The 15,065-nt window shown below is 40.6% G+C and overlaps 2 protein-coding genes across 4 annotated transcripts in view; one reads left to right on the top strand and one right to left on the bottom strand.

Annotated features, from left to right (window-relative positions):
• Nucleotides 1–4,200, bottom strand: part of ZBTB8OS (zinc finger and BTB domain containing 8 opposite strand) — a 30,726-nt gene extending 26,526 nt beyond the window's left edge. Inside the window, exon 1 of the mRNA XM_063455972.1 lies at nt 4,059–4,200. Within this exon, the coding sequence (XP_063312042.1) occupies nt 4,059–4,140 (82 nt within the window). The 5' untranslated portion in view covers nt 4,141–4,200. The remainder of the gene's footprint in view (nt 1–4,058) is intronic.
• Nucleotides 4,201–4,208: 8 nt separating this feature from the next.
• Nucleotides 4,209–13,389, top strand: TRIP13 (thyroid hormone receptor interactor 13). Of its 3 annotated transcripts, none has more exons than XM_063455960.1 (2): nt 4,209–4,288; nt 11,811–13,389. In XM_063455960.1, the coding sequence occupies exon 2, from the start codon at nt 11,907–11,909 to the stop codon at nt 13,203–13,205; it is 1,299 nt and encodes a 432-aa protein (XP_063312030.1). In that variant the 5' UTR covers nt 4,209–4,288; nt 11,811–11,906; the 3' UTR covers nt 13,206–13,389. The 3 variants fall into 3 exon arrangements, with proteins under 3 accessions (XP_063312030.1, XP_063312015.1, XP_063312024.1); XM_063455945.1 differs by having other exon boundaries at nt 4,238–4,305; nt 11,802–13,389; XM_063455954.1 differs by lacking the exon at nt 4,209–4,288 and adding an exon at nt 5,160–5,241 and having other exon boundaries at nt 11,802–13,389.
• Nucleotides 13,390–15,065: the final 1,676 nt, after the last annotated feature.

Below are 15,065 nucleotides of genomic sequence, written 5' to 3'. Positions count from 1 at the left end.
TCAAAATTCAAAGTTCGCTAAAAACTGATATGGCTTGGTCTCCTATATGGCACTGTAGCTTCACGAAATAGTGCCAAAGACATTCATTGGGGGTGTCTTTTTACTCAGAAGACTTAGCTGAGCATAATTTGGGGGTTTTAAACTTAGTGGCACATATGAAATATACAAAATGCCCAGAAAAAATGCAATCCGTATGTAAAAAAATGCCCCAAATTATTTTTTACCACATACTTTGGCATATATTGGTGAAAAAATGGGGGCATGCTAAGGCACAATATGCACCTTATGATATACCCTGGAGTGTCTACTTTTACAAATGGTAGGCCTTTGTGGTTTTTTTTTGAACAGTCAAACTGTTATAATACCCCAAATGGAAGCATAGGCTCATTAAATCCGTCTCTCAAAATTCTACTGTGAATACTGAAAAGGACAGGTCTCCTATATGGCACTGTAGCTTCACGAAATAGTGCCAAAGACATACAATGAGGGTACCGTTGTACTCAGCAGAAGTAACTGTACACATAAAACTTTGTACAGGAATAGCACATAGCCAACTTTACAAAATACACATGAGAAGTTCTTTGTTATAAGTTTGTGTGCGAAAACCCCCCCAAAAACACAATTTTACTCCAATATTTAGCAGAGGTTGGCGGTAAAATGGCTACGTAGAAAGTGTCAAAACAACCTTAGGTAAATAGCCTGTGGTGTCTACTTTATATAAATATATACTTTTGTGTGGCAATTTTGTTTTCTTTTATGGCTATTAAGCTTACAAGACAAACATACCAAATTCTAAAATCGCTCCACATTAAAAGTTTATTTTACTCCTTGTGCTTTGTGACCTGTAACTACCAAAAAAAACTGAAAATCCCAGACACATTATATATTCTGTAAATCAGAACAACTAAATGAATTTACTTTTAATTACTTTCATTAACCTGCACTAATTGTGCACACATTATTATTGCAAAAACTGTAAAAAAAACACAAAAATTCATTTTTTTTATAATAAATAAGCATATATATATATATTCCCGAAAGAGTGCACTCAAAGGACTTGAATAAATTTCAAATAGATACTTTAATGAAGTATTATAGTACAAGAAAATACGGATCGACGTTTCAGAATATATGGAGTGGCTGGAGCTGTTGCACCGAGGCATCGAACAAGACCGGTTAAATTGAGTGCGGGGCATTCGGATTTTATATATATATATATATATATATATATATATATATATATATATATATATATATGTTACATCAAATTAAAGCCCTTTCTGTCCTTTAAAAAACGGTATATAATATGCGTCGGTGCAATAAATTAGTCAAATGCAAATTGCAGTTGAACGCAAACAGCAAAAAATGCCGTTGTCATAAAGTGAAAGACAAGCTTCCGAAGCTCTGTCCTTAAGGGGTTAAAAATAGAGCACAGAGAATTGTAATTATTGGTAAATATTCAAGATGGACAAAAGTAGTAAGTGGCGTCCCTCAGGGTTCTGTTCTGGAGCCGCTACTTTTTAACATATGTACACTGAACAAAGTTATAAACGCAACACTTTTGTATTTGCCCCCATTTTTCATGAGCTGAACTCAAAAATCAAAGACTTTTTAATGTACACGAAAGGACTATTTCTCTCAAATATTGTTCACAAATCTGTGTTAGTGAGCACTTCTTTGCCGAGATGATCCATCCACCACAGGGGTGGCATATCAAGATGCTGATTAGACAGCATGATTATTGCACAGGTGTGCCTTAGGCCACAATAAAAGGCCACTAAAATGTGCAGTTTTATCACATAGCACAATGTCACAGATGTCGCTTGTTTTGAGGGAGCGTGCAATTGGCATGCTGACTGCAGGAATGTCCACCAGAGCTGTTGCCCATGAATTGAATGTTCATTTCTCTACCATAAGCCATTTTCAAAAAGGCGTTTCAGAGAATTTGGCAGTACATCCAACCGGCCTCACAAACGCAGACCAAGTGTAACCACACCAGCCCAGGACCTCCACATCCAAGATCGTCTGAGACCAGCCACCCAGACAGCTGCTGCAACAATCGGTTTGCATAACCAAAGAATTTCTGCACAAACTGTCAGAAACCATCTCAAGAAAGCTCATCTACATGCTCGTCGTCCTCATCGGGGTCTCGACCTGACTGCAGTTCGTCGTCGTAACCGACTTGAGTGGGCAAATGCTCACATTCGATGGTGTCTGGCACTTTCGAGAGGTGTTCTCTTCACAGATGAATCCCGGTTTTCACTGTACAGAGCAGATGGCAGACAGTGTGTATGGCGTTGTGTGGGTGAGCGGCTTGCTGATGTCAGCGTTGTAGATCGAGTGGCCAATGGTGGCGGTGGGTTTATGGTATGAGCAGGCATATGTTATGGACAACGAACACAGGTGCATTTTATTGATGGCACAGAGCATTTTATTGAATACACAGAGATACTGTAATGAAATCCTAAGGCCCATTGTTGTGCCATTCATCCATGACCATCACCTCATGTTGCAGATAATGCACGGCCCCACGTTGCAAGGATCTGTACACAATTCCTCGAAGCTGAAAACATCCCAGTTCTTGCATGGCAAGCATACTCACCGGACATGTCACGTACTGAACATGTTTGTGATGCTCTGGATCGGCGTATACGACTGCGTGTTCCAGGTCCTGCCAATATCCAGCAACTTCGCACAGCCATTGAAGAAGAGTGGACCAACATTCCACAGGCCACAATCAACAACCTGATCAACTCTATGTGAAGGAGATGTGTTGCACTGCGTGAGGCAAATGGTGATCACACCAGATACTGACTGGTTTTCGAACCCCCCAGATGTGTAAAACTGCACATTTTAGAGTGGCCTTTTATTGTGGCCAGCCTAAGGCACACCTGTGCAATAATCATGCTGTCTTATCAGCATCTTGATATGCCACAACTGTGAGGTGGATGGATTAACTCGTCAAAGGAGAAGTGCTCACTAACACAGATTTAGACAGATTTGTGAACCATATTTGAGAGAAATAGGCCTTTTGTGTACATAGAAAAAAAAGTCTTTGATTTTTTTAGTTCAGCTCATGAAAAATGGGGGCAAATACAGAAGTGTTGCCTTTATAATTTTGTTCAGTACATAAATGATCTTGAAATAGACATTGAAAGCCGTGTTTCATTGTTTGTAGATTACACAAAACTCTATAGTAATAAAATGTGAGCAGGATATTACATTGCTGCAGATTGATTTAAATAGATTAGGAGACTGAACTTAAATGGCAGATGAAATAAAAGTTTTGTTTCTTTATAAATTTCTGGTAATACCACACCTTGAATATGCTGTGTAATTTTGGGCACCTGTTCTAAAGAAGGATATTATGGCACTAGAAAAAGTGCAGAGGTGGGCTACAAAATTGCTAAATGGAATTTTAGTTAGGAAGACAGGTTAACAAAGGTTTGGCATCTTTTGGATCAATAGCAGAAACAGAAATGAGAAAGGCTAACCTTGATGGAGGCATTTCTCTTTTCAGCCTATGTAACAACAACAACAATTATACACCTACAGAACAGGAATATGAAACAGGTGTGTCAGAGCCCTTTGTCTCTTACTTAGAAACCAAAGAGGTGTGGTAACTTGTAAATCAACTTGAAAAATTAAAAGTCCACAAGGGCAGAGTTGGGAAAAAATCTTTAATACAGCTGAATTCAAGGTTTTATCTGAAAATCTACAAGCTAGTTCTCAAGTCACAACGCACAGTTTAGCGAAAACAACCCATCATGTTCACTTTAAACGCCCCACTACAGAAGCTTTTGTAACAATGATCAACAAACTAACAGTAACCAACAATGGTTATTAAGAGCTCACAACTAGGGCTTTTCCGTTGAAAAAGTTGTATTATATTACTATCCCTGGTAGGCAAAACTAAATATACCTGGCTACTATTCTAATTATAACAGCGAGAATAACATATAGAGCACTAAGGTACATTTTATGGGCCGAATAAAGTGGCAATAAAACACTAGCAGTGTTCGTTTCTGGAATGTTCAATACAATAAGGCTTCACCTACATTCATGATTTTTTATCACGGGTGGGTATTTTGCTTTGATTGCAGCTTGCTCCTTTGACAGGTTGTAATAGCGTTCATCCATACCCACAATGTGTGTGCTTTAACGTTCTATAAGAACCCGTGCTTCCTGGAGGTGTGACTTGCGTTCCATGTGAGCGGATATCCGGTTAGTGAAGGCGCGCTGGCGGCCATGTTAGTGCTCTCTTTGGCTGCTGCATAAAGTTATCAACGTGAGTAGAGGCTTCAGGTATAACATTTGGGCGCGCAGAGCGCATTAATTCACTGCTTCACCGCGAGGACATGTAATGGCAATGGATTCTATTACAATGGCCATTTAAACATCAGTACCGTATATAACAACCCTAGTTACGGTTCTCACAATTCCCAACACAGTCACATCATAGGGTAATGGTCTCCCAGAGCTCCAGGCAAAGTCAGCCTCGGGGAGCATTGAAGGGGAAAAAGAGACAGGGGGAAGAGGGAAGAAAGAGACACGGGAAGAGGGAAGAAAGAGACAGTCGGAATAGAGAAAGAAAGTCACGGAAAGGGGAGAGACAAAAGGGTAAGAGTGAGAGATGGTGGAGGGGGGAGAAATAGACGGGGATGAGAGATGTGGGGGGGAGAAAGAGGGAGGGGAAGCAAGAAAGAAACGGGGGAAAGAGACACAGGGAGAGGGAGAGAAAGAAACTGGGAAGAGGGGGGGAGAAAGAAACAGGGGTAAGAGACACAGAGGGGGAGAAAGAAACGGGTGATAGACTCAGAGGGGGAGAAAGAAACAGGTGAGAGAGACTGGGAAGGAGAGGGGAGACATGGACACAGAGGAGCAGTGAGGGGGAGAAAGAAACATACTAAAGGATTGGGGGAGACAGAGGGGCTGGACGTAGAAAGAGACACAGAGGGGCTGATGGAGCAGAGAGAGACACGGACCTGCTTCGGAATGGGAGAAAGAGACATACAGAGGGCTGGAAATGGTAAAAAGAGACACACAGGTAACTGGGATGAAGTAAAAGATACACAAGGGGGGACGAGAAACATAAAAAGAGGCAAGAAATTCAAAAGGGGGTTAAGAAAAACACGAGAAAATAGTTTTTTTGGGTGGGGGGAGGCATTTTCACCTGTCTCCTGCTCTCCCTCTACCTCAGTTCTTCAGTACAGGACTCTATGCTAAAGAGCTGATTGACAGGTGAGAGAAAGAGCTCTTATTAAGATTTTCCTTCCAATATATACATTTTGCTAGCAATCTTGCTAACACAATGTACAGATAGACATGATAATTGATGTGATTCTGACAGTAATACATGTGTGTGTGTATATATATATATATATGACATGTATATTAATGTGTGTATTAGTTATATATGCAATTATGCCTATAATATTTACATATATATTAATATATAATATATATGTATTGAGCTGGTATTGGCCCAGTCTTGTTGCTGGGTGCACACTCCAGCACAATAACATTTAACCCCTTAAGGGCGGTGGGCGTTCTATACCGTCCTTTTTTGGTCTTAAATGCCAGAGGGCATCATAGAATGTCCCCACCGTCCAGGGGACTTACTGGGTCCCTGGCGATCCCATGCTGGCGATCATGATCAGGGGGGGCTGCCTGGGAATTCAGGGAGCCCCCTCCTGCACGACTCAGCCCTCCAGGGCCATGTGATCATGGGGTCCTTGTGATCACATGGCCGTAATAGCTGGCTCATGCAATGCCAGCAGTGGGACTGCCTGAACTCTCAGGCTGTCCCCCTGCTGCCTGTAATACAGTTGGTAAAGTTAAAAAAAATGTTTTAATAAAGTACTTAGATCATATGGATATGATCTAAGTACTTCTATATATATACACACAGAAACTATTATTGTAAGTGTATTTTAATATATATATATATATATATATATTAAAATACACTTACAATGACGTAAAAAAATATATACATATAAAATCAATAAGAACATTTTTAAAAATTGTTAAATAAAATTAAAAAAAGAATTATAGAACTTTTAGAACTGAACAATAATTCATTAAACTATAATTTACTTTTGAAAACTCTTCCATGACCATATTGATGAGACTCCATTACAGTTTGCTTCTAAAACAGCAGATCAACGATGAAGTATATATTTTGTACGTCTGTTTTATTGCTTTTAGTTTTTGTTAATGCTGACTTTTTATACTGATAATTGTATTTTTTTTTTTTAGAAATATTATGTGTCTACTTCTGTGTAATTAATTGGGAAATTAACTACATAGTTGCAGTTAAAAGGCACTGGGTATAACTTGGTTAATTCTGGTTTTAATGCATTATATAAATTGCGTTAAAACTATGCAATGCCAATAATTACCAAAAATAAACAGGCTGTGCGGTATACTGAAAATAAGGTTGTATGAAATAATATAGCCTGTGTGTGTATATTTAACCCCATAAGCGTTTGCAACTCTGAGAGAAAGTTACCATTTAAACGTCATTTAACATATACAGATATAACCAGTAAGGTGCAAAATATACATTTGTGAATCAGTGATAGTCTACAGAGTTTTTCTTCATTAAAGGGACACTATAGTCACCTGAACAACTTTAGCTTAATGAAGCAGTTTTGGTGTATAGAACATGCCCCTGCAGCCTCACTGCTCAATCCTCTGCCATTTAGGAGTTAAATCCCTTTGTTTATGAACCCTTGTCACACCTCCCTGCATGTGACTCGCACAGCCTTCCATAAACACTTCCTGTAAAGAGAGCCCTATTTTGGCTTTCTTTATTGCAAGTTCTGTTTAATTAAGTTTGAACCATCTTAGAGTGTATTTTAGGTACTCAGTGCTTGCTAGTGATTTTAGGATTTGTGAACACACACTAGATCTTAATTAACAGCACAGTTTTGGGTAGATAAGCCGGGCTTCTGACCAAAAAGTCTTGGAGATGGCTGCCCCTTTGAGCAATGGCCACCCAAGATATTCTGATAAGGTATATCTTTGTGTACGCATTATATAAAAATACAGAGCTATACCAGAGGTAAACATTTACTTGAAATATTAGCAGTATAGTTTTCCTTTAAATCAACACTACGGACAACATAATCACTTAATCTCAATTACATTGTTACATTGAGTGCAGAAGAATTGCCTTGTTCTGCACATAAAATCTATAACAATAATTTTTATAATAAAATTTCAAAAGCCCTTTTGTTAAATCTGTTTAGTAGATAACGCTCTTTTTGGTATCCTTATGTGGGATTGCCAATATTTAAGGATACCAACATAGGGAGCTGTCTACTAAACAGATACACATATGCACACAATCACAGACCTATACACACATACGATAAGACACAGATATATGCACTAAATCACATGCACACACACAATATCAGACCCATGCACACAGTCACATACATAATCCCAGATGTGTACACACAATCAGACCTATACAGTCACACATACAATCACATACATAGTTAGACCTATACATACAATCACATGCATACACATACAATCACACATCCACACACACATACAATCAGACTTCTACACAGTCACAGATGTAAATACAGTCACACACACACACACACACACAATCTCAGATCCAGACATGCACAATCAATCAATCACAGGCCTGTGCACACAATCACATACATACAAACACAAAATCACAGATACACACACAAACACAATCACTGACTTTCACAGACACACACACACAGACTCCCCCCATACATACACACTCACTGCCAAAACATACACATTTCGTACCTTGCTCCCAGAGCAAGGCACACAGACTTCCTACCTTGCTCTGGGAGTGCTGGGTGGACCCTCAGTTGCTGGTGGCTAGGGGTTGTTGCTGGGCTGGGACCTCCTCTGTGCTCTTCCTGCACAGATCCCTTATGCCATTGCTGTCCAACCTGCGGCCCCCCAGATGTTGCTGAACTACAACTCCCATGATTCCCTGGCTATCTTTTTAATTGAAAGAATCATGGGAAGTGAAGTTCAGCAACATCTGGGGGGCCACAGGTTGGACAGCCCTGCCTTACGCGCTCATTGCAGGGTGCATGAGGGAGATCTCCAGGAGGAGCACAGTATGCGGTCGCATGCAGCCTGCGTGTTGAACACCACTGGCTTAACCCCTTAAGGACCAAACTTCTGGAATAAAAGGGAATCATGACATGTCAGACATGTCATGTGTCCTTAAGGGGTTAAACTATTTATGAACTGTTTAACACCAAAGTTGTTCAGACAGCACCCATCTGCTTGGACTTCTTTCTCCACCTCATTCCCTAGCTGTAATTAGAAAACAGATTCATTTGTTATGGGGCTAATGAGCATTTCTGAAATTGGCAAGCCATATATATTTGACCTTGTTCATAGGGGGTATTGTTATACTCGGGAGACTTTGCTGAATGCAAATATTAGTGGTTTAAAACAGTAAAGCATATCACAACAATGATAGTCAGTGAAAAATGCAAAAATATGTGTTCTGCTAAGTCTCCAGAGTATAACAGTACCCTTTCTACTGGTTTTAATGTATCTTGGAAAGTTACAGGGTCAAATGTATGACTTACAAGTTTTAGAGAAACTGCAATGTTTACCTTGCAGGGTTAAGATTGTCTGTAGTAGTGGCTGTCTACCAGAGTTTAACTCTGTGAAATGACTCTGAATTTGCATGAGGACGTCCAGCGGCTTAAAATTTCCCATACAAAAACGTTGATTTATGCTTTCCTATGGGGAAGGCCTAATGTGTGTGTGTGTGTGGCGCATGTGCCTCCTCGTTGCTGACATTGGAGAAGGCAAAGAGGAAGCCAGCGCAGAGGTGCCTCTGCGTTGTAATAAGGCGACTGTTTAATGGGTTTAACCTTTTAATTGCTCTGGGGGGAATAGGGTCACCATAGTGTTAGGAAAACAAACTTTATATTTCTAACACTATAGTATTCTTTTTATTTTCCTCATTTGAAATCCAAGCCCCAATTTTGGTCTTCCTTCAGCTCAATGGAAAACCATTTACCCAAGAAGCTCTCTGCACCGGTGATGGTATTGACTGCAGCCTCACTTATATTCATCACAACCAGTCTGTCTCACAATTCTGTAACTATATCATTGACTGGACTGCTGTGAGATGTTTGTGACTCTTTGTACCTTGTAATTTGTAAATACCGTATATACTCGAGTATAAGTCAAGACCCCTAATTTTACCCAAAAAAACTGGGAAAACTTATTGACTAGGGTGGAAAATGCAGCAGCTACTGGTAAATTTCTAAATAAAATTAGATCAACTTACATTGCCATAATACAGACAAGGACCGTCTGGCTCATTACAAGCCTGGCGGTCCTGTTGGGGGCTGGCAGGAAGTTGTTACTTACCTTTCCTGCAGCTCCCTTCTCTCACCTCCGTTCCGGTCAGCTCCCTTCTCCTCCACTGTAAGTCTCGCGGCCGCGCGGAGCGTTGCCACGGTATCCCGTGGCAACGCTCTGACCCCGCGGCTCTCATGAGACTTGCAGGGGAGCTGACGGAACGGAGGTGAGAGAAGGGAGCTGCAGGAAAGGTAACAGCTTCCTGCCAGCCCCCAACAGGACCGCCGGGCTTGTAAGGAGCCCGGCGGTCCTTGTCTGTATTATGGCAATGTAAGTTGCCATAATACAGACAGTGACTCGAGTATAAGTCGAGTGGGGGGTTTTCAGCACAAAAAAGTGCTGAAAAACTCAACTTATACTCGAGTATATACGGTACCAATAAAAATGATACATGGAAAAGGATATTGCTCATATTCACATCTAACACATGCTGCTAAGAAACTTGTTTAAATTTTAAGTTTCAATAATTTTCAGTCTTGATTAATGGAACCCACTGCTGGTTTTCCTCAGGCCAGAAATGCCACCTTGCAATCTATAATCAATTCTACTGCCAGGCTTATCTTACTAACTGTTACTCTCCACACACAACCTGTTGGGTGACGTGTTTATAGTGCATGGGCCTCCGTTTGGTACCAGGAATCCATGCTCAAAAAAAAAAAAAGTATTGTGGTACTTTTCACTAAAAGGTGGTGGCAATAGTATTGAGCCTCATGATTTTCATTAAACACCCACCAAACACCCCTGAAATAGTAGTCTGCTCGAAGGGAGAAGTCAGGGTAGGGCCAATGTGAGCAATTCAACATGCATGGAATGTGTGTATTTGATGTTTGTCATGCACTTGATGAGCGGTTTTGGTGTATAGATATCTGCCATTTAAGATGTAAATCACTTTGTGTATATATACAGCCCTAGTCACACCTCCCTGCATGTAAGGTGCACAGACTTCCTGTAAAGAGATCTAATGTTTGAACTTAATTTATTTCACACTCTGTTTAATTTAGAATTCACTGAAAGGGTTAATACGTGTTACTAAGATACGTGCCTAGCCACTAACCTTCATATGTGCTAACATGCATACATGATTACGCACTTCGATATACATACATTCATATTAGGATCCAGATCAAATACACGCATGTAGACCTACACACGTAAGATTTCATTCTCAGTTCTTCCTCGTGACTCTTACTGGAGGAAGTAATTCGGAGGAAGAGGAGATTATCCCATACTTTTTGGAATCTGTCTGTGCTGTGGTCACAAAAACATCTTCTGTGATCCCCTTGCTCTCTTGTGCTGCATCCTTGTTCACAGCAGTGCTAGGAAATTGCATTAAACATTCCTAGTAAGTCTGAATGCCACACAAAAGTGAAAGAGCAGCCATTGTAGCATGCAGACAATGGGGGGCCTCTCGGGAGATGCATATCATCTCTGATCAGCAAATACACATTCTCAGTAACAGAATCCAATCCAATCAGTTACGTTATTGACAAGCTTTACTGTGGTTACTATCAGAGGAATGGCCTTAAACCATGGGAATACACCATAAAAAACAAACTTTTCCCAATATACATGCATTTAGTAATGTTTGCATATTTGGGGGGATTATGAAAAATCTATATTACATTTGCGGCAGAACTAGTTTCTGCAGCTACTTTAAGATTATTTTTAATTTTTTTGTCACTCACACACTCTGTCTGCTCCCAGTGGCTGTTAAACAGACAGCCACTGGGGGTGCTTCCGGAATCTAAACTGACCTCCCAGACATCCAGCGTCAGATTTTCCCCATAGGAAAGCATTGAATAATGCTTTCCTATGGGGATGTCTAATGCGGCCATTGCTGTGCATACGCATTAGGTCTCCCCCCCCCCCCCCCCCCCCCCCCCCCCCCCGTCAGCGGGGTAGAAGCGTGGGCGGAGCCTGACACAGGATTTAGGTTGAAGGGGTTTTAACCCCTTCAGCCCCGCAAGAGGGGGCACCTAATAACATGATAGTGCCAGGAAAACAGCTTTGTTTTCCTGGCACTATAGGGTCCTTTTAAGTGATTAAGATATATAGTTACTTTTTCACGCTCTCTTTTACACACTGAGGATCGGAACTCGCCTCTTGTTGTTAGCATTTACAGCACTCTTTACTTTGAGTTATCTATCTTATATGGTTATGGAAGTACCTACATTTTCATATTTAACAACTTTTAGGGGGATAAATATTAAGATCCTCATTACGATTTCATTATTTTGTCTGAAAGGGCCATACACTTGTTTTTTTTCCCATGATATGTGAAACTCCTGACTAGGCCAGTTTCCTTTATATCTACTTCTTGGACACCCTATAAATATCTGTAATGTCTATCTATTCCCCTCTATAACCAATATCACTAATTTAAGACTGTTCGTTTTTGTCAGTTGTTGCAGATAAAAAAGAAAAACGCCAACACGAAAATAAGGGATAGACTATAATTCTGGTTTGAAAAGTCATTGCGACGATTTATGATATTGTAGAAGGAAATCATGGATGAAGCCACTATTAAACTCAAACAGAATGTTCCTTATTCTTACGATTTTCTTCAAGTTCATGTTGAAGTGCTTCAAAAATCAAACAGTTCTGTAAAGAGTGAGGATGTACAAAGTCATGTCATAGAATTGTTAAACAGACAAACCATTGTTTTTGGTGATTATACCTGGACAGAATTTGATGACTCCTTTTTAACAAGAAATGTAATTTCTGTGGCTATTGTTGATACAGAGTTGAAATTTAAAGGCCGACAGCCCATTGATCTAAGAAAGTGCAATTTGCTTGTGAGTGTTTTTCATTTAAGCGAACATGGCCCAAATGCAGAAAATCTAGAAGAGGAAAATGACGGTCTTGTAGCTGCTAACAATTGGCACCTTCCTTCAGCGGATTTTCATGGTCTTTGGGAAAGTTTAATATACGATGGTGACATCAAATCCAATCTTTTAGACTATGTTACAACAACACTGCTGTTTTCCGACAAAAATGTTGATAGCAATTTGATTTCCTGGAACAGAGTTGTACTCTTGCATGGTCCTCCTGGAACTGGTAAAACTTCATTGTGTAAAGCACTAGCACAGAAACTGACAATCAGACTATCACATAGGTACAAATATGGTCAACTGATTGAGATAAACAGCCACAGCCTTTTCTCCAAGTGGTTTTCTGAGAGTGGAAAGCTAGTAACAAAGATGTTCCAGAAGATTCATGAACTGATCTTTGACCAAGAATCTCTTGTGTTTGTGTTGATTGATGAGGTTGAAAGTCTTACTGCAGCAAGGAAGGCTTCTCAAGCAGGAACGGAACCATCTGATGCCATTCGAGTAGTAAATGCGGTGTTAACTCAAATAGATTGGATAAAAAGGTACACCAATGTAGTTATCTTGACAACGTCAAATATTACTGAAAAAATAGATGTGGCATTTGTGGATAGAGCTGATCTAAAGTTATACATTGGAGTACCTTCTTCTCCTGCTATATTTAACATTTACATGAGCTGTTTAGAAGAACTTATGAAGTGTCAGATAATATATCCAAGACAACAGCTACTAACTTTACGAGATCTAGAAATGATTGACTATGCTGACAATAATGTATCAAAACTAAGTCTTTTATTGAATGACATTTCCAGGAAAAGTGAGGGGCTCAGCGGAAGAGTTCTTAGAAAGCTACCTTTTCTGGCACATGCACTTTATATTCAATCTCCTACAGTTACCATTGAGAAGTTCCTCGAGGCTCTTTCCCTGACAGTGTCAAAACAGTTTGAAGAAAGAAGAAAGCTTTCTGAGCATTCCTAATTCTATTTAGGAGAATTGTGTAATTTCAAGGATTTTCTTTTCTTTCTTGTAAAACCAAAATGTTTATCCATTCTAATTTCAATGTTAACAGAAAAAATAAAGTTGATACTGTATTTGTGGGGAAAAAAAGGGACAGATCCGCGTTAATAGAGCAGGCCTAGTATGTACATCATGCCCCTACAGCAGGGGTAGGCAACCTTTGGGCACCCTGTATGTTTTGGACTACATCAATCTGCCATAATGTTCTTGCAGCCATAGTGCTGGCAACATTTCAGGGGAGATGTAGTCCACAACATCTAGAGTGTGGAAGGTTGCCTACCCCTGCCATACATTATCCTGCAGCTCTAGCCAGCAAGGCTGGCCTGAGACCTTCGGGCGTCCTGTGCGAAAAATCTTCACAGTGCCACTCTCTGAATACGCCCCTCATCCAATACCACTGAAAATGTACCATTCATGTTAAACCGCAAAACTAAGAAATTAGAAAAATATCATGAAAATTATTGCAAGCTCTTCAGGCAACAGGCAAGATTTTCACTGTGAAAGTGTTTACTCAATCATACTATTTTTTATTTTATTTTTTTAATTAGTTTTTTATTGGTCACTGTGATCGTAGTAAAACAAGTGCAGAGTAAACAGAGGTAAACAGTCAAACCGTATGTGCAAAAATTGCATATAGAGGCTGACAGCCACGTAGGGCTGAATGGAACAATGAACCTGGAGATGAATAGGGACTCAAAGTCCGCAATCCAGTTACATAGCGTATCCTACATGTGAACTGTTCTTATATAATCTATAGTAGTGCCATGTTCCAGGGAGCCGAGCTTTCAGAGGTGTAACAATAAGTCCAGTCTGTCCGGGTGATTCCCTAACCCTAAGAGTAGCCTGTGTCAGTGGTGTCCCTTACTGCTTTCCTGGTTTGAGCATCCTACAGAAGTGGGAGTTGGGATGCTAGGTTAGAAAGGTCAGTTCCGCTGACCCCCAGATGGGGAGTTTGTATGGCCCATAGCCCAAGTCCCCTCATCCCACCAGGCAACTCGTCCCATAGGCCAGCAAGACCCAAAAGTCAGCTTGATATGTGACCATCGGCCAGTGAGTCCAGATGTCTGCGTAAGATTGGGTATGTCCTTGGGCCATAAATGTCAGTTCTTCGAGCCTCCATTTTTTTGAACCACAGCATCAGTGGGGGGTGTCTTCTGTTTCCAGTAGAGGGGAACTACTTGTGTAGCCATATTTAGAATACGAATGGACATTGATTTCTTATATCTAGCTACCCGGGTGGTGGTATGGTGCAAGACAAAATGATCAGGTCGGAAGGGCGGGGGTTGTCGGAAAATTCTGTAGGATGATATTAATCACCGACCAGAAGGGATTGATTTTAGGATAGTCACACCAGATGTGTAAGAAAGTACCTAATGTGGCTTGGCAGCGCCAGCAATGTCCATCCAGAGCAGGATTCATGCTCTGGAGGAGGTGAGTCCTGTACCACAGTGTGACAACCTTCTTTGCCGTTTCCTCTGTTTTGCTTGCTAGTGTGCAATGATGTACCAAATCACAGATCTTCCCCCATTGATGTGTGGTGAAGGTTTTGCCCAGGGCGACTTCCCATGTACTCAGGAGCTGGGAGGTTAAGTTGTGTAAGTAGTAAATTATACAGAAGGGATGCGGCTGTGGGTCGGGGTCAACACACTTACGCTCAAAGGAGGTGAGTGTCCTAGTCATGTCAGGTCGTTGGGGGATTTGTCTGAGGAATTTGCATAACTTCATATTTGAGTGTATGTAAGAAGGTACCTGAGGTGTCCCCTAGTAAGTCTCCCAGTGTCTTGAGCTCACATCCTTTAAACATATGGTGAACTTGGACCT

Source organism: Pelobates fuscus, chromosome 1 (genome assembly GCF_036172605.1).
Source record: "Pelobates fuscus isolate aPelFus1 chromosome 1, aPelFus1.pri, whole genome shotgun sequence".
In the NCBI taxonomy this organism is placed as follows: Eukaryota; Metazoa; Chordata; class Amphibia; order Anura; family Pelobatidae; genus Pelobates; species Pelobates fuscus.
Note: the sequence above shows the minus strand (reverse complement) of the source record. Positions and strands in the feature narration are given on the sequence as shown.